This window comes from Chamaea fasciata, unplaced genomic scaffold (assembly GCF_029207755.1).
Source record: "Chamaea fasciata isolate MVZ Bird 193981 ecotype frontalis unplaced genomic scaffold, bChaFas1.0.hap1 SCAF_23, whole genome shotgun sequence".
Classification (NCBI taxonomy): domain Eukaryota; kingdom Metazoa; phylum Chordata; class Aves; order Passeriformes; family Sylviidae; genus Chamaea; species Chamaea fasciata.
In genome coordinates this window covers 4651950-4673874 of record NW_027094108.1, presented here as the reverse complement: position 1 = coordinate 4673874, position 21925 = coordinate 4651950, and the positions used below count along the sequence as shown (strand labels likewise).

At 40.9% G+C, this 21925-nt stretch overlaps 1 protein-coding gene across 3 annotated transcripts in view; it reads left to right on the top strand.

Moving 5' to 3' along the window:
* The window catches only part of VPS13D (vacuolar protein sorting 13 homolog D), a 94357-nt gene that overhangs the window by 53624 nt on the left and 18808 nt on the right, over positions 1-21925 (top strand). For all 3 annotated transcript variants that reach the window (XM_066202770.1, XM_066202769.1, XM_066202768.1), the window contains 6 exons: positions 61-157; positions 1743-1891; positions 4350-4484; positions 4824-4991; positions 17515-17647; positions 19431-19626. In XM_066202770.1, coding sequence (XP_066058867.1) covers positions 61-157; positions 1743-1891; positions 4350-4484; positions 4824-4991; positions 17515-17647; positions 19431-19626 — 878 coding nt within the window. The remainder of the gene's footprint in view (positions 1-60; positions 158-1742; positions 1892-4349; positions 4485-4823; positions 4992-17514; positions 17648-19430; positions 19627-21925) is intronic.

Below are 21925 nucleotides of genomic sequence, written 5' to 3'. Positions count from 1 at the left end.
CTTACATGGATTATATTTCTGGTGTTAATGGTGTAAACTGAGACTTGTTTATCTCTGTAGCATCTGATGATCACTGCCCGAAAGTTCACAGTTCAAATTGAGGAGAAACTGCTTCTGAAGCTGTTGAGTTTCTTTGGCTATTACCAGTCGGAATCAGGTGTGGTATAAAATTGCACAGCCCAGTTTTACAATGTACAGAAGTATTATGATCTTTGTGTATGAAATGAGTAGAAAACACCAGCACGGTCTTGGCTGTGTGGAACCTCCCACTCTTGAACAGAGCTGGAGATGCCTCAGTGGCCCCTGTGAAGCTGTTCATGGGTGTTGAGCCTGTTGCAGAACTCAGGTGGCAGCCCAAGTACAGCCTGTCTCTGGAAGAAGTTCAGTATTCATTTTCAGTTCCTGTATCTGGATTCATCTGAACTGGGATAAAAGAAATTGTGTTATTAATTTAGCAAGCCACTTTGTTTAGTGATTTGTTTAGTTTGTTTATTTAACCCAGGGCTAGAAGTGGGAGCTGTGTTAATTTGTTCCTTGGGCAGTTCCTCTTGCTTCACTGCAAGAAAATTCTGTCTGACCTTTGTGTTGGCATCCATACCCCTAGCTTTAATTGTAATGTAAGTTTTCTTTCATTCACTGAGGCAAGACAGACCTTTTCAATCTTCTGATCTCATAGATGCTATTCTAATCCTCCTATTTTAGTGTTTATCTGCGCTTTGGAAACTTTCTGAAATGTTTGTTTTGGAGTGGCAATTGAAACAGTCACTTCTATTATGCAGTAGCCTGTGCACTGTTACATAATAACTATCACAGGAAAAGAACTATTTTTGGCATGATTTCAAATGGGGCCAAGCCTACAAATGATGCTCCAGAATTCTGTCTTGCTAATCCACAGTATCATCTGAATTGTCTGTGGAAAAATAACAGTATTGCATTTCACAGAGGACTTACAAACTTAGATCTCTAGTGATGAGGAAGAAGTAAAAATTTTGAGGTTTGCTCTAAGCCTTCTAACTAATCTCCCCTTTGTTCTGGTTTACTCTGTTCCTTTTGCTGTTTTTTTCCTTACTTACTGTACGTTATTTGTAGTTCATCTGCTGATGTCATCCTAGATTCAGACAAAAATAATTTTCTCATTTACAGTTAACATGTTTTATTGTACATAAGTCTGAGTTCATAAGACTTGATCATCTTTTGTCTTTGCCCTCCTTCCTCACACCACGCAGGTGCTCTTACAAATAACATGAGCCTGTTAATGTCGACTGAATTTGAGTTACCCTTCATGTAAACTGATTTATTGGATGTCTTCCATGTAGGCGTGTTGTCCATTGTGTAGTGAATATTTGAAAGCTTTTTACATTATAGTCCTAGTTAAGTGTGTAAGGAATTACAGAGAGAGTAGAGAGAGGAAAACAGACTATAAGAGTATGAGTGCACTGTAGGAACATTGCACAGTCATGTGTTTTCTCCTTGTTTCTCTGTGCTGATAAAGAGAAATCAGAAGTGAGATTAAAAGCTCAAATAACAGCTTTTAGAGATGCAGAAAGATCTGACAAAAATTCTTGAGCCTCACAGGTCAACCTCGTGTCACAAGGCGTGAGTAATTTTGCTGGCTACACCAGCAGTCACACATACTTCTTATTTGTGCAGAGGATTGTTAACTCTTAACAGAGTGTGCATTCCTAACCCCATATTTATTTATCTTTAATTGGTTCTAATTCCTGTGTTTTGTCTGGATGCAGAGGTTGAACAGTATGATGAAAACCTCCATGAGAAGGTTGTTGAACAAGGCGGAGCACAAAAACGATACTACTTTGAAAATCTGAAAATCAGTATGCCTCAAATCAAGTTGAGTGTCTTCACTTCCAACAAGCTCCCTTTGGATCTCAAGGTACACCAGTGCATTCCCAGAGTGGGCTTCCAGTAAAGAGGAGGAAAAGGGAACAGATGCTTTGATACTTTCAGTTTCCATTTACTCTTCCATTATCCAAGTTAAAAATAATAGAAGCTCCAGCAACTTCTGACATTTAATTAGCATAATTTCCAGTCTCTTCTGTAATAGTCCTTCATTTTTGTAATTTCAGTTGAAGCACAGCCAACTGGACCCAATGGCTCACTGCTTTACAATGGACCTTAGTTACAATAATGGAAGTGCAAAGAGCTTAAAGGGAATTCCTATTGTAAAATAACAAGTTATTCAACTTAGAGAACAGAAATACAGGACAATACAGGAGTGTTTTCGTCCAAAAAATGTTCCATTGGAATTGGAGAATTTGCATGAGCACTGTGCAGTATAGTCGAAAATTAAAGTGAACTGAGATTGAGTATGAACTTAAAATAGGTGGGAAGTCTGGTCTTTTTCATATGGTCCTAAATCTGGCACAGTTGGTAAGTGAACCAGGGATTCCAGATTATGGCCAGAACATAATCTCATCCACTGTTCCCAGATCGTGTGTTAGGACCTTCCTGAACACAATAAAGGGACACCAGTCAGTTGCCACTTCAAAAATGATTCATTTAACATTTCAGTCAGAAATACTTCAGGTCTCTCTGAGCTAATACAGCTACTTCTCTCCAAGGTGGGAGAGTTGAAACAAAACCAACCAACCAAACCATAAAAAACCCTCCCCATTGTGGAGTAACTCAGCTGCTGCCTTTTTAAAAAACCAAAGCTGAGGCACCAACTGGGATTTTTTGTCCTTGATATTAATTGTCATCATGACGAGCAAGCTTCTAAAGAAGTTTAGTGTTGTCTAATGAATGTCTGTCATGGAGTCTTACCAAGATGATCCAGAAGATCACCGGTTCTACCTTCTTGTATTCTTTTACCAAATCCTTGTGCTGAGAGCAGTTCAGTACCCAGTTGGGATATTCCTTGGCTGTGATACTGCTTACCACTAAATACAGCAGCAGTGTCCTGAATATGGAGTCGCACTTCAGCTGCAACATGAAAACCCTTGTAATTCCATTAGCTGTAATGCAGGCTGAGGAAGCAGAGCTAGCAGTGAGTGCCTTTAAGAACCCAGCTCTGTGCATTGTTCTGTTTGGATTTCCGACTACCCTTGGTATAGGATTGCACATGGATCCATCTTGGCAGCTGCCAGCAGTTTTCCCAAGAGAAAACTTGGCATATACATTTTTCCCCATAATGTTAACAGTCCCTGCATATTCTGTATATTGACTTTCACAGAAAGAGTTCAATTCAGTTCTGTAGCACAGGAGAGTTCAGGGTAGGAGGGAGAGAATTATCACAGTAGAGCCTTTGTGGAAGTTTTCCTAACTACCTCTAATGTTTCTGGCTTGGACATGGCTGTCTGGTAATTTGGTGTAGACAGATTATTTTTATTAGGTACCAGTATTAACAAAGTTGCCTTATATAATATCTGATAGTTAAACAGGAAATTACTTCCTACCCAAGTGAATAATGAGGACTACTCTGGTTGGTCATCCATTTACTGAAAAAATAAATAGCTCTTTTCTTACTTGCAAACTTAACTCAGACCTGTAACTTGCCTTAATTGCCTGCAGATGGCACAAAAACTCGTGTTCCTTATACCAGGCAGCTTTGGTGATTAATGTGTAAAGATTAAACATCAGTGTGATACTTCTTGCCTTCTTGGTGAGTGTGCAGATGCCATTATCAAGACCTGAAGAAGAAGGGGCCTCTTTCTGTCTTAAAAAAATCAGTTTTCTTAATTTTTTTTTCGAAATTATTTTATTTACATGTGTCTGTATTTAGATGTATAGCTTGTCCACCTTAAATGTGGCTTTTTGTGTATAAACTATACAAAGTACAGATGGCCTATGAGCTAATTACAGTTTTAGTTTTCTTCCTTGAAAAATAATGGGAAAAGCTAGTTTAAAGAATTTCTTTAGACCACATAATGTTAAGAGAGGAGCCTCAGGCTTACAGGAAATTATGTATGTTATTCCAGCTCATCCTGACACTTAATCCCTTCACAGAAGTTCAGCAGGGTGGAAAATAGTCAGTTTTGTCAAGGAAATTAATTTAGGGTTGGAGTTTAATTGAACATTAGAACAATATAGCAAAGTTATATATGGAATCTTAGGCACATTTTGGTTTGAAATACTCCTTTCAAATGTGGGAAACAGATTGCATTGGAAACTTAGTGACTCTTGAGTTATTGAAGAAACATGGTGCTAAGAAGTTATCAATGCTTTGAGTTAAAAGGCTTGTGGGTGACTGCTCTCTGTATCAAAGTGTCCACACTGCAGTCCTAGAGAACTCCAGCAGCTTCAGAGAATTTTGGTTTGTTACCCATTTAAAGGATGCTTTGAATAAGAAGCAGAGAGAAGAATTACAATGGCAATATCTTTTATTTACTCAGGCATTGAAAAGCACACTGGGGTTCCCTCTGATCCGGTTTGAAGATGCTGTGATTAATCTGGATCCTTTCACTCGGGTCCATCCATATGAAACTCAGGAGTTCCTCATTAATGACATTCTGAAACACTTCCAGGAGGTCAGTGTGATAGAGATTGTGTTGTGGCAGAGGTTGAACTTCTCTTGGTTGAGGAGTTCTCCACCGAGGATGTGGGAACTCTTTCCTGACTATTAAGTGTTAGTGCTGTGTTGCTTCTTTGGTATATGGAGAAGTAGTATCCTGAAGAATTCTAAGAATACACTGCGTTTTAAGATGAAACTGTTGTTAATTTTACTGGTATTTGTCTGTTGATTTCTCCAGTAAACCTGCCTGGATTGGCTTAAGCTTCTGTTGTGGGTGGGATTTTTTTTTCCATCAACCTTGCTCGTGTTAATGTGATCTATAAGAAATACTTCATTCTTCCTCTTGATTTTACAGGAGCTGCTGAGTCAGGCAGCAAGGATTCTAGGTTCTGTGGATTTCCTTGGCAACCCTATGGGTCTACTGAATGATGTTTCAGAAGGTGTTACTGGACTTATAAAGTATGGCAATGTGGGTGGTCTCATCAGAAATGTCACTCATGGAGTATCAAACTCTGCTGCAAAGGTAAAAATTGTGACATTAAAGTTTGCTATAACAATAAGCAAAAAATAGGCAAGAAGTCAAATAGAACTATTGACCATGCTTAAACTGCTTTATATTATGTTTATTTTGTGAAAATGGTATTTGAAGCGTAGATTTTGTTTTCCTTAAATGCTTTCTGTACAGGAGTCAGAAGTAGGAAGCAGTTTGGATCATGGTTGATGCTGTACTTGATACTTAGCAAACATATGTTCTTGAAGTGTTTTATTACTTACACGGAGTGTTGGCATGAACCCCTTCATGTGTGCAACTGCAGTAACACTTTTTTGACACAAGGACGTGTTGGTAAATTCGGTTTTCTGAAAACACTTTACTTTCTATTATTATCATAATTTTCCCAATGGGTAACATTGTACGTGTGTATTGTCATTGTTCATCCTTAAACAACCATTCCCACTTACTTGTATACAAGGAAATCTGCTTTTTCCCCCTCCTTAGTGAAAAAAGGTAATTCAGAAGATGTGAAAAATGCAGAGTCTGTATAATTACAGACTAACATCAAACCTAGACTGTCACTAAGTGCAGAGCTGGATCTGACCCAGAGAGCTGAACCGTGAGGAAAGATGACATGCATATTCTCTGTCGTAATTAATCTTGTTTGCAGCATTAGCCTATTTTGCACAATTTCAAGACATTCAAACAAAATACTACGTTGACATTCCCGCCTTAATCTCCTAGTAGGTGGTTCTCAGCACTGCAAATACAAGCAGTCTGGTAGAAGACTTGCTGAGCTTCTGGAAGGCAGCTGTATCTGTCTGCAAATGAGTACTTTTGTCCATGCTTTGTCATGGTGGTTGTAGTCTCTGGTGACCCATCCACTCCACCCAATAGAGTATGTTTCTTTAGAGTTTCCTTTCTATAAAGTGTTGTTTCCTCATCGCAGTCACATCTGCAGCAACAGTCTCATAAATCTTCCTTTAAAAGGCACGAGCCTTCCTCTGTTTCCCACAAGGGCAAGGTCATTCTTTGAACTTTGGAGTCATTTGTAACCGAGGGGTTTGTGAAGGAAGATTTTCAAAGGCAGAAGGGCAGTTGAATGCTGAGCTCCTTTCAAAATTCAACAGGAGCTGAGTGCCTGCTTCCCATTTATACCTTTGAAAATCACCCCATGTACTATTTATTTGTCTTCCCAGGTATTTTTTTCTTTCTCCTTGATATATCAGAAATGTCTCTATGATGCAAGTCTCTCACAGTTCCCTTTTCAAAGGGTTTTATATAGTTTATGTATTTGTCCTTTTGGAAAAAGGAGAGAAATCCATAATTTAAGAAGGCTTAGTAGTACATCGTGGAGCTCCTTGAATCCTCCTTCCAAAGGTTGGATCTTAATTCTGCTGCATAGAAGACAATGTTAAAAAAGGCTTAAATAGTCAGGTTGAATTCTTCCTTATGCACTGCTTTTAGGCATCTGAATCTGCTCGAAAACTAAGCCAGGAATGTCCATATGATAAGAAAATTGTCATTTCAAGTACAGTTTGGGATGTGTTATGTTCATGGTACAACATAGAAATTTGTCTTTTACTTCCTGTTCTACCTTGTGTATGTGCCTTATGAGTGTGTCTAGGATAAGTAAGGTATTGGTAAAGAAAATTATGTGGAGAGAAAAAACAATTCGAGTTAGCCAAGAGAAACCTGAAACAATAGGTCATTTTCATCTTGCTATTGGTGCTCTGGGAAGGTATTTTTAAGTGTATTTTCACTGCATAAATTTTCACCTGATTCAGCTGTGCCACAGAGGACTCTTGTCTTTGCAGCTAATTCTGTGGATCTGGTAACTAAAGCAGCCAAAACTAGAGGAGCCTGTGTCCTGCACAGGCACTGAGGGCTGGGAAAAATCTCCATTTTGGTTGTTTGACTACCTGACTTATGAAGTGCCTGAAATAAAAATCTGTCCTGGATTTTAAGATGAGTTAGCTAGTAAGGTGTGAGTAGATAGATAAACAAAGAGTAATACTGTAATCATGGCTTTAAAAGTAACAGTGCTCAACTGAATCAAGAAGTAAGCTATTGGAGTTGTATCTGGTTTTGTCATTTTATCGCTTTTCTATTTCATAGTTGTGCTGATTATCCCTGTAATGGCTTTTCCATGCATTTCAGAGCACGCAGTGGGTAATGCCTTCTTTCAAGTGGAGAGCTGCAGTGTATTTAAATTGGCACAAAACCTTAGGTTAAATAAAGTTCACTACAGACAGTTTTGTATTTTTTATCCCTTGGAGATTCCAAGTTCTGTATTTTAAAAAGTTCTTTGATCCTAAATATAGACACCAGAGGGAATTTCATTCCCTCTGAATGGAGCCTTCTATAGTTGCCATATGCGTAGAAATGTCTCACATTCTTGGCATCCACACTTTTCTTATTCCCCCGTTAGGCATGATAGAACTAAATCCTAAATTGTTCCTGTTTCAGATGTGTTTCAATTAGAAATGAATATTGAACAGTGAATTAGCAGCTCAACGAAACTGTTCTGTAGCTTGTGTTCTCCAAATGGAAAAGTCAGTGTGGTTGTTATTGGCTATTACTGGCAAACGGGAGTTGTGCTGACACAGTGAAATTCCTGGTGGTAAAGGATTGAAAAGATTCGCAACTTGTCAATACTGTATTTAACGTGTCTGATGCTTTTCTGCCTCTACCATGAATTCTCTCATCTTTTAGGAATTATGAGCACATAGTAGTGTAGCTCTTAATGACTCTGAGGTTAGGATACAGGATGGAAATAATTGGTGGGTACCTCCCTTCCTCTTGAGAAAAAGAATTTAATGAACTTCACAAAAGAGCCTAATCTTCATATTGAACTTAGGAGTTTCCAGTCTAATTAGGCTTCTTAAGGAAAGGTAAACCATCAGTCACAGCTGCATTTCCCTGTTAGGATTTTGGGAAGCACACAGGTTTCTGGGAGACAGGCTTCCTTCCAGAAGCAAGCAGCTCAGGTGCCAAAACTTCCCTAGATGGGAGTTGCAGCAAAGTGCATTTGAGTGTCTGTTTTCTTTTATGGCTGATGAACCTTTCTGCCCTGGACTTTCACTCCATCTCTTTATTTCAACTGAGTTCAGACTGATGGCAGAGGTGCTTAACAGAGATAGGAAAAGAGGTGAAGTGTTAAAATCAAGTAGGAAAACTTTAAGACTAGTAAGGATGCTCCAGGTGGGTGTTTGGCGTGGAGGCATTTGTAGAACAGGAGTATGAAAGCACCACAGAGGGAAATGGGAGTTTTAACCCTCCTTGTGAGATGAATCAAAGCAGAATCTCAAGTGGTTGGCAGTGGCAGGAAGATAAAGGTAACTGAATGGAAAACAAAGAGGAAGTAATAAAGGAATTATCTCAAAACAAATCTTGAACAAGTGTTTGACTTGCATGAATGTTAACTTTAACAAAGTTGGCAGTAAATACAATGAGAAATGGCTGTAGCAGAGCACAGAAGGAAGGTACAGTTTGCGCACGGTCTACCCAAAAACATTTAGAAAGGTTTCTGAAACAATCAAAGCTGATGGGTCCCTTTTGTTTAAAGTTTCTTAGTTCACTTAACCACTCCTCTTTGATACCATTCAGAAGCAAGAGCAGCTGCCATTCTCCCATCCTTGAAGTAACTGTAGTTCAGCTCTAGCAACATTAGCTCAAAATGCCAAGGAAGGAGACGAAAATAAAATCATATCTTGGCGTCAGGGAACTTCTAACAAAAGCCTTTGTGTATGAAGCCTGAGAAAGAAATCCATGGTGGCGTTTTCCTCAGAAGAGTCTTAAATAGAATCATCAAGTGCTGCTGTAGGAAGGTCCTGGTGGTGTTTGGGTTCTGAGTTTGCTGAGTGTCCTACCACTCTATATTTTCATGGTGTTTGATTCCTGGCTCTTCTCCTTTACTCCTGAGAGCAGAATGTGTGTGGTTACTCTCAGTCTCACCAGATAAAGGTGAGGAAGGCCAGAATACGTGTCATCTTTGTGGGCAACCTTACAGATTAGAATTAGGGTTTTCCTTCTGGAAAGCTGGCGGTCATCCCTTAAAAAGGGTAGCTGAGGTATTGAAGTAGTGGGATTTAGCAGCATTTGCCATATTTTTTTTTTTCTATTCCAAAAGTGATTTATACAGTCTGGGTCAAATGTAGCTTCTTCTGCATTTTCTTCAGTGTAATCTTTATCTTTCCCAGTGTAACATAGAGGCTTCTGCAGCCTGTCCAGTTGGCACTGCAGATCATCTTCAGTTTAACTTGCTTTTCATCCACAGATAAGCAACTTGTGCAGGTTTGCATGAGCAGTGAGAATTTGTATCAAAATGTGCAGATGAGGAGGTGGAAAGCAATTGAAATTCCCAGGCAGAAATGTTGAGTACTGGAGGAACATTACAGATAAGGCCATTTCCCCATTTCCTGCCAGTTTGAAAAGACAGCAAGTTTTATGACCAATTAGAGGCAATCAAAAGCCATGGAAAGTGTCAGTTTTAATGTGCAGAACATCTGGTATCTGTAATTAGTACCTTTGAAAGAGGTTTTGGGATAAAGAATCATCTTTGAGAAGTCTGAAATATTATTTTGTTCATCCTAGTTTTCATTTGTTCCATGGGATAAAACGTGTGTGGCCAGCATTGAGGTTAAAAGTTTTCCTCTCAATTTGTTTTAAATTCAGCCTTTCTTTTACAAAGCTTCTTTCACAGAGTGAACACACTTTACTCCAGTGTATTTTTATGTGGAGTATGGGTATGGGTTGTGGGTAGGTTGAACAGAAATGGTGATATATTCTGTGGGAAGAACTGGTTTAATGTGGACTTAATGTCCTAAATGTACCCCATTCAAAAGCAAACGGACACATGGGTGGCAGCTTTGAATGAGCCTTACCCAGGAGAAATTACTCAGTTGACAATGAGAGTGCTGTAACAATGCAGCAGCTGCACACATGGAGATGCACAGCTGGATAGAGGAATGTACAGGTGACCATTTGACTATTGAGAAAAGAAAAAAGAGATATTGGAGAGCTTCAAGTTTTACACCTGCCCTAGAGCTTCATTTTGAAGGGGTTTACCAGCTGATTTTCCTGTAAAATAAAACACACTGCTCCTGTTTTGCTGACTCATTGGAGAATTCAGTGAGCAAAGGAGAATTTAAAACGAGGTATGCGAAGAGTTGCCAAGTCATAAACTGTGACACTGGAAATAAGCATTTATCATAGATGAAATGAAATTTAGTTTTAACCTGCAGTTTTTGAGTGGTTACATGTCAGGCAGATGGGCACATCTATCCCATTTATCACCATTACCATCTGAAGGAGAAAAAATGAGGTGTGAGTTTGAAATTCATAATTTCAGTCTTGATAGATGGCTGACTGCACCTCCTTACTGTGTATTTAAAGTTGTAGAGTTGAGCAGAAAATGTTAAGTAGTACAGAGTTAAACTTGAAGTTCCTTCACTCTGTATCCTTGAGGAGTGAAAATAGTGTTGCTGTGTCCAGGGGAGAAGGTCAAGCTGTACCAGGAGATCCAAACGGCTCAGAGTTGTTCACTATTCACACACACACAGGATGGCAGGTCCAGTTAATGTGCTTGCATGGGCTTTTCTTCTAAATACCTAGTAGAACACGGAAAGCCTATTAGTTTTTAAACAGGAGGTTCTTTCAGATCCCAAGTGTGGTCACAGATGGTCATGGCAGAAAAAGAAATTGTCTGGAAAGAGCCAAAGTGCTGCAGTTAGTGCTGATGGAAATGCTTTTGGAAATCAAAATCAAGAGAGCGGGTAAAGATGACGTTAAAACCAAACCTAATGTGGCCTCTCCGAATACTTGTTACCTGTTAACTCAAGGTACTGGATCTCTTCAGGGTTTTGCTCTGTTTCTCAGTTTATTGAGGGGTTTAAGGAAGGGGGTGAAGGAGGGCAAATAATTCCATTCCCAAAAAATAAACAAACATGAAGACCTTCAGGCTTGGTAAGAGTTAAGGCTGGGGGGAGGGGAATTATCTGTTAAGGGTATTAGTTGTTTAATAAAGCACGGTTGTCCTCCAGATGAACCCGCCAGTGACTCCGCGATTGGGGTCATTCCAAGTTCACGCTGTGGACTTTTGACTGCCTTCTGTGTCTGTGAAAACAGCCGGCGGTTCCTGCAGGGATCACTCATTCAGCCCTGTAACACAAAACTCTCGCCAGCGGGCACCTGCTGGTGCGGCTTTCCAGGAGGTCCCGCGGGGAAGCGACCCGGCTCCTGGGGCACGGCGGGCTGGGAGCAGCGGGGCTCCCCTGGGATACCCGGCTAATCAGGCTCCTCGCAGCCGGCCCGTCAGGGGTTCCCGCGGCCGCCAGCAGCCCTTGTCAGGACGCATTAGGAAGCTCAGTTAACGATGGGATGTGAGCTAATTAAAGCGCCTTTACTTGGGGCCTGTGACATAAATAGGGGTGGGGGAATGCTGCAGGGAAACCTCAAGGAACACGTTTGTTTAGTGGGAAAAGCCGTCGGCTCCTCGTGGTTGTCAGTAATTTGGAGAGGGTCAAAGTTTATGTTGCTCTGAAAATGAGAAGCTGATTATCGCTTTTTGCTGATTTAGTATTTTCTAAATTAAGATTGTGTCGGTGCTGTTCAGAGTGCCAGGACTCGTTTCTCTCTGCACAGCTTGGCTGGGTTATAAATGCTTTGGAGGCTCAGCCTGAGCTGTCCTTTCTGGTTAGGACTGGATTGAAAAGTTGACTTGGTCTGTCTTGATGTGTAAAGGAAAGTGGCAAAAGTCTAGAGCATATAAATTTAACTGAATTCAGGATCTTCCCTGCTAAAATGACCCAAGTAATTCTTAAGAGACTGAGCCAAGACATGGCAAAAGTGTTTTGGGCAACAGCTTCAGACCAGTAGGCCCCTTTGAAACCTGACAAACAAACACCTGGTATGTTTTCAAATATAAGCATTTCACCTTTTAGTCCCAGTATAACATCCTGTTGACCTCAGTGGTAGGAAAGGAGGAAGCTGTGTTTGTTGTCTGTGCCTTCTGATGGCCAGTTTGTAAAATTAAATATATACTGCCTCCACTCTCTAACAGTGTGTGTACTGATGAGCAAAGAAGCTGCTCTAGAAGTTATTTTTATGGTAAGTCACAGAAATGTATTACATATCAATCCTGAGACATTGCAGTAAAAGCGGAGCTGCAGAATTTACTGGACAGCTTTATCTGTCCCACTGCACCCAGTCCTTGTGTGTATCCAAGAATCCAGCAGGGCTTTTTGACTTTTGTATTTTCCAAAGAATAGCAGCAAGATTTGAGGATGACCTTTTTTAACCACAGATCCTAACAGCATGTATCTGTGTCTCCTTAGCCTGGAACGTGTACACTGTGAGGATTTTTTGCCTCCGTAGGGAAATGCTTAGTTTGTAATTGTTGTCGTTTACTGACAGACACCAGCATAAAAATTGGCTTCCTCTAAAACACCATTAGGTTGTAGAGTTGTAGGAAATAAAGGTGATCTTTAATGATGTTGCTACAATGCAAATGACCACGAAGGACTGAACTCATTTCTAAATTAGTTCTGCAAAGCAAAGAAGAGAACCAAATAAATCCTGTGATTTCTGATTTAAACACAGTTCACTGTGAGGTTTGCACAGAAGTTTTAAGTGATCTGTATTTAATTTCATCACTTTCTCCCTTAACATTCCATTTTGGAATGTTCTGCTTTGCTCAGTCAATAATATTTGTAGATGTACCATTCTCTGATGCTAGAATTACAATGGAATGTTTGGACTCAGATCATAATTGTGTATTTTTCCTTTTGGGATGTCCTTAGAGAACCAGACAGTGCCAAGAGCTTAAAAAGACTTTAAAAGATTACTTAAACCTTATTTCCATGCTGTGTGCTTCATGCATCTGGCTTAGAAGGAACAAGCAGTCCGAAGTCAAGTTTTCATTTGCTTTGAATTCCTTCTGTGCCCCATAAGCCTTAATTGTTTGGCACCAGCTTTGGTTCACAAACACTGTATATGGGTGTTTTTGTTTTTCTTTTATTGCTTGAAACAGCAAGGGATATGTAGTCAGTGGTAAAAGGTTTTTGTGGTAAAACTTCCTTAATTATTGTGCCTTTAAAAAGAAAAAAGACCAAATAACCCTAAACATGAATAGATCGGTTTCTTGTGCAGATAGTATTTCATCTGCTTTTGCAGATCTTGGGGAATAGTTAGTATTGATTGTTGGCACTGTGTAAATGTAAAACAAGAGATGATGAATCATTGATTTACTTGGGTCTGCAGAGGAGGAGGCTGAGCCCAGCATGCCCTGGGCTTGCACAAGTGCAGTAACTTCTTCAAGGATTGTGAGGGGCTGAGAGTGGTTAGCATGCTCATCCAAAGATAGTGTGCACACTAACATAATGTCCTGGGATCTGGAGGAAAATGTCGTATTTCACCCTCCTCGGGAGGATGAGTTTATGTTACAGCAGGTGGGCTGAAGTGCAGTGGGGTATGTTTTCTGCTTGCAGTATGCTACCAGTCGGTAGCTTCATATCATACATGAACTGGTGTGGGATGAAAACCAGTGATCCAAGTGTTTAGAGTGTAGACCTGGAAGTAAAGATCAGTGTCCCTCTGCGGAAGGAGAATGCAGGAAGAACCATCTGCTTTGGGGACAAAAAGGGTGAGAGGGGGCAGAGGGTGTCCTGTGAATGAAGGTGGATGAATGCTCAGCTGTCTGGGGCTTTTAGGAGGGATTCTCCTTCTGTCCAGGCAAAATGGATAAGGCAAAGCATTAAACAATACATGCTGATGATAAGTTGAAATATTTTAAATACATGAAATGACAGAGCTTTTAATCAGCAGTCTGGAAGGCTTCTGTTCCACTCTGTTCGGAGAGGCCAAGTTGACATGTAAAATACCCACTTCTGTGTGTGCCTTGTGCAGACTGGCTTCATCCAAAAACACTTGGAGCCTTTTGGTCTGGAAGCAGGTAACTTTCCTTAGCTGACACTAATGTACTGTGTTGCAGTTCTGTTTCAAGGCAAAGGAGTCTGAAATGGGAAAAATGCAGAGATAAAAGACCAAGTGAGTAATCCATTTTTTTCATCAGCAAGTAGACAAAGAACTCATTATGAAAATTAGGGTAGAGAAGAGGGAGCTGTTTTTTACAAGTCCCTTGATTAGTTTCATGTTTGTTCCACAGTCTGTTTAGTTATGTTGGCATTTACATGGTCTTGGGTAGGCTTTGAAGTTACCAGGTCACACCTTATTAACAAAAGCTGAGGAAGACAAGGCTGGGTCGAACTTTTGGTGTCACCTTTGTTTATCTGGAGCCTGTTTGCTGTGTGACCGGGTTAACAGCTCAATAAGGCACCATCTCTGCTCTTTCACAAGTCTTAAAACCTCAACCTCAGCAGCTGATACTGCACACCAAAGGAGGCATCTAAAAGCAAGACACATGGTGGGGAAAAGGCAAGTCTGCTTTTGTGCTTCAGCTTGTTCAAATCTCTCGTCAGAGTTTAAGCTGGACTTAAACTGCTTAAATTTCTAGTGCTTGCTTAGGTTTCTGATCCTGAGGTAATGGCTGAGGTACTTGTTCTCAATACAGTGATTATAACATAGACAGACTGGGCAGGAGGAGTTGTGTAGGTAGGTGTTTGGTTTTTTACTAATCTTATTGTATAGGTAGATACAATACTATTAGCTGAAACAGACTTCAGAAACCATTTCAGGGTAAGTATTTCTGAGGTGGATGGAAAAGTTAAAAAGAAGTGTCAAGTTGTGATCCCCAGCAGGTACCTGAGTGATAAAGATGAATGTAGGTATGGTTCAGATAAGGAATCAGGGTAACTCCGACACCACAGTCTGAATCTTTATTCAAATACAAGTCGAAACACAAAAAGGGTGAGTTGCCCCATTGCCCAGCAGCCCTTCCCATCAGTTGTTAATGCCTGTGTAACATCCCCTTGTTTTATCTTCCCTGGCATTTCACCTCTAATTGGTAAACTCTGCACCACAGAGCAGGACAGGGCTGGTCCCAGCTGGAAATGGCTCAGGAGGGACCCGCTCACTGAGGAAGCCTCTTGGTTTGGTTACAAATGGTGCAGATGGTGACAAAAGTTTGGCTTCAGTCTTTATTAAAAGAGGCCAGGAAACAAACAGTCCCAGGGGAGGGGGGAGAAGGAGCAGCTTCAAAAAGTACTTCAACATGAAGTTCATGTTGAATTAGTAACGTGTGCTGAGTTCAGATTTTGTCACCTGAACCAGGGAAAAATGGAAACATTTCATGGTACGTTTGGTACATGAAAATCTTTAAATTGTTTTGCTTGCAGCTGTAATTCAGTGCTATTTTCGAAATAACACAAACAAAAATGTCCCTGTTTAACGTTGGGTTTACAGCTAATGGAGTTTGACTTCTAAACTATGTGCGTGGCATTTTTTTCTTTTTCCTCCTTACTAAGAAAAATACACTATTGCATTAAAATTCTGTGTACACACAAACAGGATTGCTGTTGACAATTAGGTGTCAGATGCTATGTCTGAGGAAGGAAGGAAGGGATGTTTGAGGAAAGACTGGATTGTATTCGCAGGAAGAGCTGGAGTATTGGAGCTGGAAAGTGTCAGTGCAGCAGGGGTGGTTCAGGGAAAGCTGCAAAGAGAGATTACCAGTTCTCATCAATAAATTGGTTTATTCCTTCTGGCTGATTATCCAGTCATGCACTACTATAACTTCTAAAATGTGGTCTTCAAAAATCATTTCCAAGTCTTGAGAGATTCTGTAATGAGGTTTGAATTTTGAAAACCTGTTGAGCCTTTCAGTTTTTTATAGCAACTATTCTAATCCTTATAAGCAAAGTATTTTTCCAGAATAAAACCTTAACCTTAAACACGGTTCAAAGATAGCTTCAGGTCGATTTGTGTTTCTAGGCTAATTTTTTTTTTTTTAAATAACATCTACTTTAAGTTCACAGTAAGGTCAGAAGTAACTCAGTCCATGGTCACTATGTTCTGTTTAGTCTCCATATGATCAAGTCACAAGAAAGGTCGTGGGATTTCATTTTCATCCTTGTTAAAATCTACTTGTTTAGATAATTGGAGCCACAGGACTGGTTTGTCTTTAGGCTGAAAAGGAGTGTTTCAAACCGGGACATTGTGTCATTAGTGAAAAAGAAACACAGCCTTGGAAGAAATGGCAGAAAAAGGAGGGGAACTTCATTGTGGCACTGGGCCCAGAAATGAACTCTTTGTCTGGTTCTTTTTAATCTTCAGTGTCTCAGGGTTTCATACCAGGTCTCAGTTGTCCTCTGGTGCACACCTGAGCCATGGAGGGGTTTTACTGTAGCTGCTGTGGGTGCAGAGGAGGTGGTCCATGAGGCATAGGCTGGTCCTTACACAATGGAGTCCTTGTTCTGGAAGAGCTGTGGTCATGCAGGACACCGGGGACTTCAACACTCTGAGTGTCTTTGGCATTCTTGTGGCACCTGGTACATTCCCCAGCCCCAGTCGAAGACACAACAAAGCTTTAAATGATCTTTCCTTCCGCAAGGGTGGACAGGATGAAGTTTGTTCACTTCTTGAAAGGAGGTACAAATGCTGATAGTATTTGAGAGTGGTACAGGAGGTGTCCAACTACACATAAACAAAACCCATATAGTTTTTGGAGAGTATTCCAGGAAAGTTCCTTCTGGGAGTCCTTTTGTCTGGTAATATCCTGAATACAAGGCAAGGCTTCAGGTTTTCTGTCTCCTTTTCTTGTCTCCCTCCTCCACCGAGCTTCTGGTTTCCATCTGATTACATCAGACTAAAAGTCAGCAGATCGCAGCAGATCATTTTTATTTGATGCTTTTTCATTGACTTGCACACAGCAATGGTCACAGTTCTCAGAACAAATCCTGTTTGGACATACTGTTCCCAAGCATGTCTCCCATCCCTCCCCAGGCTTTTCAAGGTAAGTGTAAGGGAGTCAAAATGCTCCACACACACGCTCAGGGTTCCCCTTGAGCTTTTGGTTTCGTACCTGTGGACATTTGCTGGAGGTTAGGATTTTTTTTTTTTTTTTTCTTTCTCTCAGGAAATTTTCTCCCATTTGTTGCCTAAGAGATGATAATGGTGATACTTATGAGAGACAAAAAAGATGTGGTGGATGAGGAGGAGGGAGAAGGGTGCAACTGGCTACCCTCTTAGCTGAGGGGGCTCTCTCTTGGGAAGGGCAGAGATGCTATGAGATTTTGGCCGGGGGATGAGGTGCTGGGTTCAGCTCCTCATCAGTGGGGAGACGCCGGGCTGAGGTTGCTGAGGGGAGAACTCACCACCACCATGGAGTTCTGTCTTTTACTGCTTCTCCTACTGTGAGTGAGGCTTTGCTCGAAAGAGCGGCCATTGAACTGGGACCTCACCAACACCTGAGCTCACTAGAAAGGGCGCTCACCGTCAGCTCAGGTGCCTCAGGGGAAAAACCTGGGACCCCGAGCCCCGCTGCGGGAGTGTCTCCCAGCTGTTTGCCGGAGCCCAGCTGCCAGAATTTTCTGCAGTGAATCTAAAGAGAAACAGCTTTTGTTCTTCCAATAACGGCAAAGGTCTTCTCTTGCAGTTTGCTGGGACTTTGTCGGATGGTTTGGGAAAGACCATGGATAACAGACACCAGACAGAGCGGGAATACATCCGATATCATGCTGCAACCAGTGGAGAGCACCTCGTAGCTGGAATCCATGGACTTGCACATGGTAACCCTTCACTGTGGTTTCAACTCATCTCTCACTTAACGGGGATGAGCAGATTGCAAATAACTGCTGGGTGTCTGCTAGAAGTCTGGGCAGTGGAGCTATCAGAGGCTTTATGCTTGAGTTTCAGTGCTGGCAGGTTGGGGTGGGGGCATTATTTGGTTTTCAAGTCAACAGAAACTACATTTAGTAATCAGGGTTTTTCACATGCAACTGGAAGTAAAAGCTTTTTTGTAAATTAAAATGAAAATGACAAAGAAAGTTAATCCAGAACATCAATTTCTTTGTGGAAGTATGAAATACCCACACAAACAGGTTTTTTGAAGGCCAGACATTAAAAAAAAAATAGTATGCCTGGGTTGTCGCTTTCTTATGTTAGTTTTAGTTCCAGAAACCTGAGTTTCATTAGAATCAGTAAATCAGTTTAAAGTTACATTTCACCAGTTGGGTTATTTTGTGGGGTTTTTTTCAGTGTACTAAGAACTAGGGACATTTATTTGTGTAAAGGGTAGTGGACTAGTTTTAATTTGGCCAGAACTTCACATCGATTTAGTTCATGATTTATCTGTTGAAGAAGGTTAAATCAATACAAGCCAAGTTTAAATCAAATATTTATATTTTGCATCATCTTGGCTCAGTTTGTTTAAATGTTATTCTCACAATGTAACTGTTGCAGCCTGTGCAGAGCTGATTTGGCTTTCACTAAAAGAGGATCTTTTCTATGCTGAGAAAAGTCTTTTTGCCTTGGTCATACAACGACACTACACTGTAGGTGTGAGATGTATCATGAAAGGTTCCTCTCACACACTGGTGTGCTGAACAATCCGACATAAATTGGTAGAAACACGGGAAATCCAAAATATGTGAACCTTTGCTGGAAAGTCCATTATAGAAGCACTTCACTGTGGTGTATTATCCAGTAATTAGTGTGACTCTTCTAGTCCTAAGTCTGTGGCATTTTTAAATGTATCCCATTCAGATTTTTGAAAAAATAAAGGAACTGCTAATTACTACATTTCAACAGACAGGATTTAATCATAAACTATAGTTACTCAAGAGGAGAGATTTAAATACTTTGTTCTTGAGATCTGCCTGGCCTGTACTTGAGTTACAGACCTCAGAGGAGCCCTTGGCTGCTGGAAGCTGAGCAGGTGAATGCTTGAGCCGGGCACTAGAAACTGATATTTTAATCATGGAGATGTGAAATCTCCAAAGTGTGTTCACAGACAATGTGAACTGTTCCAAGTCTTTTGAAATCTCAGTGGGTGCTTGGTTTCTCAGAGCATTGAGGTTCTCAGGGGAGGGCAGTGTGCACAAAAATGTCTGTCAGCAGCATGACAAAGTCACTTAAACTGACTTTAAAGACAGTTAAAATGCCTGTTTGAAGTAATTGACTTTGTCCAGTGAAGAAATGCACTCTGTTGTTTTCTGTCTCAAATTTTACCAGCTTTTGTGATGATTGGATTTTTTCACATCCTAAGTAACCACTTAACCTGGGCAGTTGACAAGGACTCTTGGTGTAAGGGAAGCTGTAAATGAACCAGTATAGAAATACTTTTAAATACACATATTTAATGATGAATTAAATCTTTTTCTGTGGGCTAATATGGTCTGTACATATGCATATGTATACTGCATATACACAGTGTAAAGTTACTGGTTGAAAGTTTGTGTATTAAATTAAATGCACAATAAACCATGTGGGCAGAGAGCATGAGGTGGATGAGGTTCTGTAAGTTCTAGAACCAATAATTTTGGACTTCTCTGCTACTCTTGTCTTTGCCAGGTATCATTGGAGGGTTGACAAGTGTCATAACTTCGACAGTGGAAGGAGTGAAGACGGAAGGAGGGGTCAGTGGTTTCATATCTGGCCTGGGGAAGGGGCTGGTGGGCACCGTCACCAAACCTGTGGCAGGAGCTCTGGATTTCGCGTCGGAAACCGCGCAGGCAGTGAGGGACACCGCCACCCTGAGCGGCCCCAGGTCAGCCACCTCTTGGTGTTTCTGATCCATAATACTGTAAAACTGTGTATTGATGCCTGCTGCAACTTCTGAACTGATTATCTTTCCTCAGGCAAAGCAATGATAATCAAAGTTAACATGAGCTGTTATCAGCCCATTTCATTCCATTTGATTTTTGTTTAATAGATGGCATTTGTTGATACTCTAACAAGAGTGAAAGGCTGCAACATAAAATAGGAATTATTAACCTACACCATTAGATGCAGCAAAAATTTTTAGAAAGGCTGTATGTAGTAAGACTAAACTTCTACCACTGAATCCTCACACAGAGTTGAAATGAAGGAGTTGTCTGTGCTTGACCTCCAGCTTCCATTTTTGCTGTAGGAAAACGGCTCTTGGAGGGTTTGAAGAGTTCTGTCATCAGTGTGGTGCCACTATGTTTTAATTTTTATTTTGCACAGAGTTCTCAGTTATGCTAGGGGGTGTCTGTGTGCCCTTATGTGCCTGTGCCCATCCTCCTGTGGCTGTGAGGTATAAGCACATCAGGACAGATGCTTTGGCTTCTTCCTGTGGTCACTCACTGGTGTAACGTGGGCTCAGCAAACAATGGTTTTGCTGAAAATAAATAAGTGTTCATTAGTACTGACTGTGAGTGTGGCAGAGGGAAGGGACCAAGATCTCCAAGAACTGCTCTGAGAGAAGAGTCTTTGTGTCCAAGAGTTTGCTTTGTATTACTATGCCAAGAAGACCTCTTGTGTGTACATGAGACCTGTGTGCTGAAAAAGTGAAAGAAAACCCTAAGTAAGTTTTGTTGTCAGAAAGCTTGGAGAAAAACGTTTGAAAAATGTTGGGCTTTTTGCTTGTTTTGTCTTCCTATTTGGCTTTTCCATTTCCCGTGTTTTATTATGCCACTCTTGGAATTCTGAAGGGCCTGCATCAGGGTTTCAGTAAACAATAAGTTTGATGAAGTGTAAGTGAGGTGTAGGAAGCCTGAAGAATGACCCTAGGTGGGTTTTGTTCTGAAAATGGAGGTTTGTACATGTGTGTCTTACATATTTGAGGCTTACTCTGATTTGTGAAACTAAGAGGTTGAGGATGGAAATGTAGCAAGTATATTTGCATGCACAAAATTAAGTGAGAACTCTAAATGCATCCCTGAGAAAATTCAGTGTTTTGCTTGTGCATATCTTAATTTTGTGACTGGACAGGTTGACTGATTTATGTGAAGGTGGGGAGAAGCATACCTGTCTGTGCTGTTAGCTGGATTTCTGGTTGAGCTGTGTGTCTATTATAATTTGTTTCAAGAAACACATATTCTTAAAATTCATGTTTTGACATGCTTCTGTGAGATACAGCCAGTCCACTGTAGGTGTTATCAACAGTTGCCAAACTGGACAGCTGCTGGAGAGGGCAAGAGGATCTCCAGCCAGCCTGATCTTGGGCTTGTGTTTCCTTTGGGAAATATTTCTCTTTGCCTTGTTGACTGTCAGTTAAGAGAAGGGGTTAAGACAGATGAGCTGAACCATGTTTTTCCTTCCACTAGATTTTGAAATCTTGTTGTCACAGATGAGCACTGTGAAATGATGTTAGTGTCAACACACGGTCTGTCAGGTTTCTGATCCAACAACCTTTTACAAGAGGAAAGGAAAGAAAAATGGGGAAAAAGCCCCAACCTTTCTCAGGTTTTTCAGTTACTACAGTTCTCCAGTCTACAAAAGTTTGATCAAAACTTTTTTTAGCTAAACAAATGTACTTGAGAATTTGTAAGGTGGTGGGGAATGTGGGACCAAAATACCACCTCCATCTGTAAGCAACCTTGCATTCATGTTTTGTTTGCTGTGAGGGTTTAATGTGCTGATATAATAGAGGAGCCAAATTGTTCTTTTGGGGGTTTAAAAAGCCCCACACGACAAAGGGTTTGTCTGTTTTCTGGGCTGCTGTGTCCCGCTATCCGCGTTTGTAACTGCTCAAGTATGTGTGGTTTGGAACCGGAGGAGAACAATGTTCCAAGCCCAGGCTGCTGGCTCTGCTTGGAGCATGCTGGGCCCTGTGGGCTCTTCCAAGCTCAGCACACAAGAGCAGCCTTCCCTGATGGATGTGACTGGAAATGCGTGGCAGGAGCTGATCTCCAGTGTAGTTTTGAACACCTGAAGACTGAGTTCTTCATGAGTGTGGCAAGAGCTGTTTGACCTTACCCTGTGCCTGTTCCTGGTGCTGCTGCAAAGCTGACTCAGCCAGTTAATTGCAGTTGCATTTAAATAGCAGGATACGTAACTGTAAATTATAGGCCCCTTGCAATCCTCTAATTACATGGTTGAAT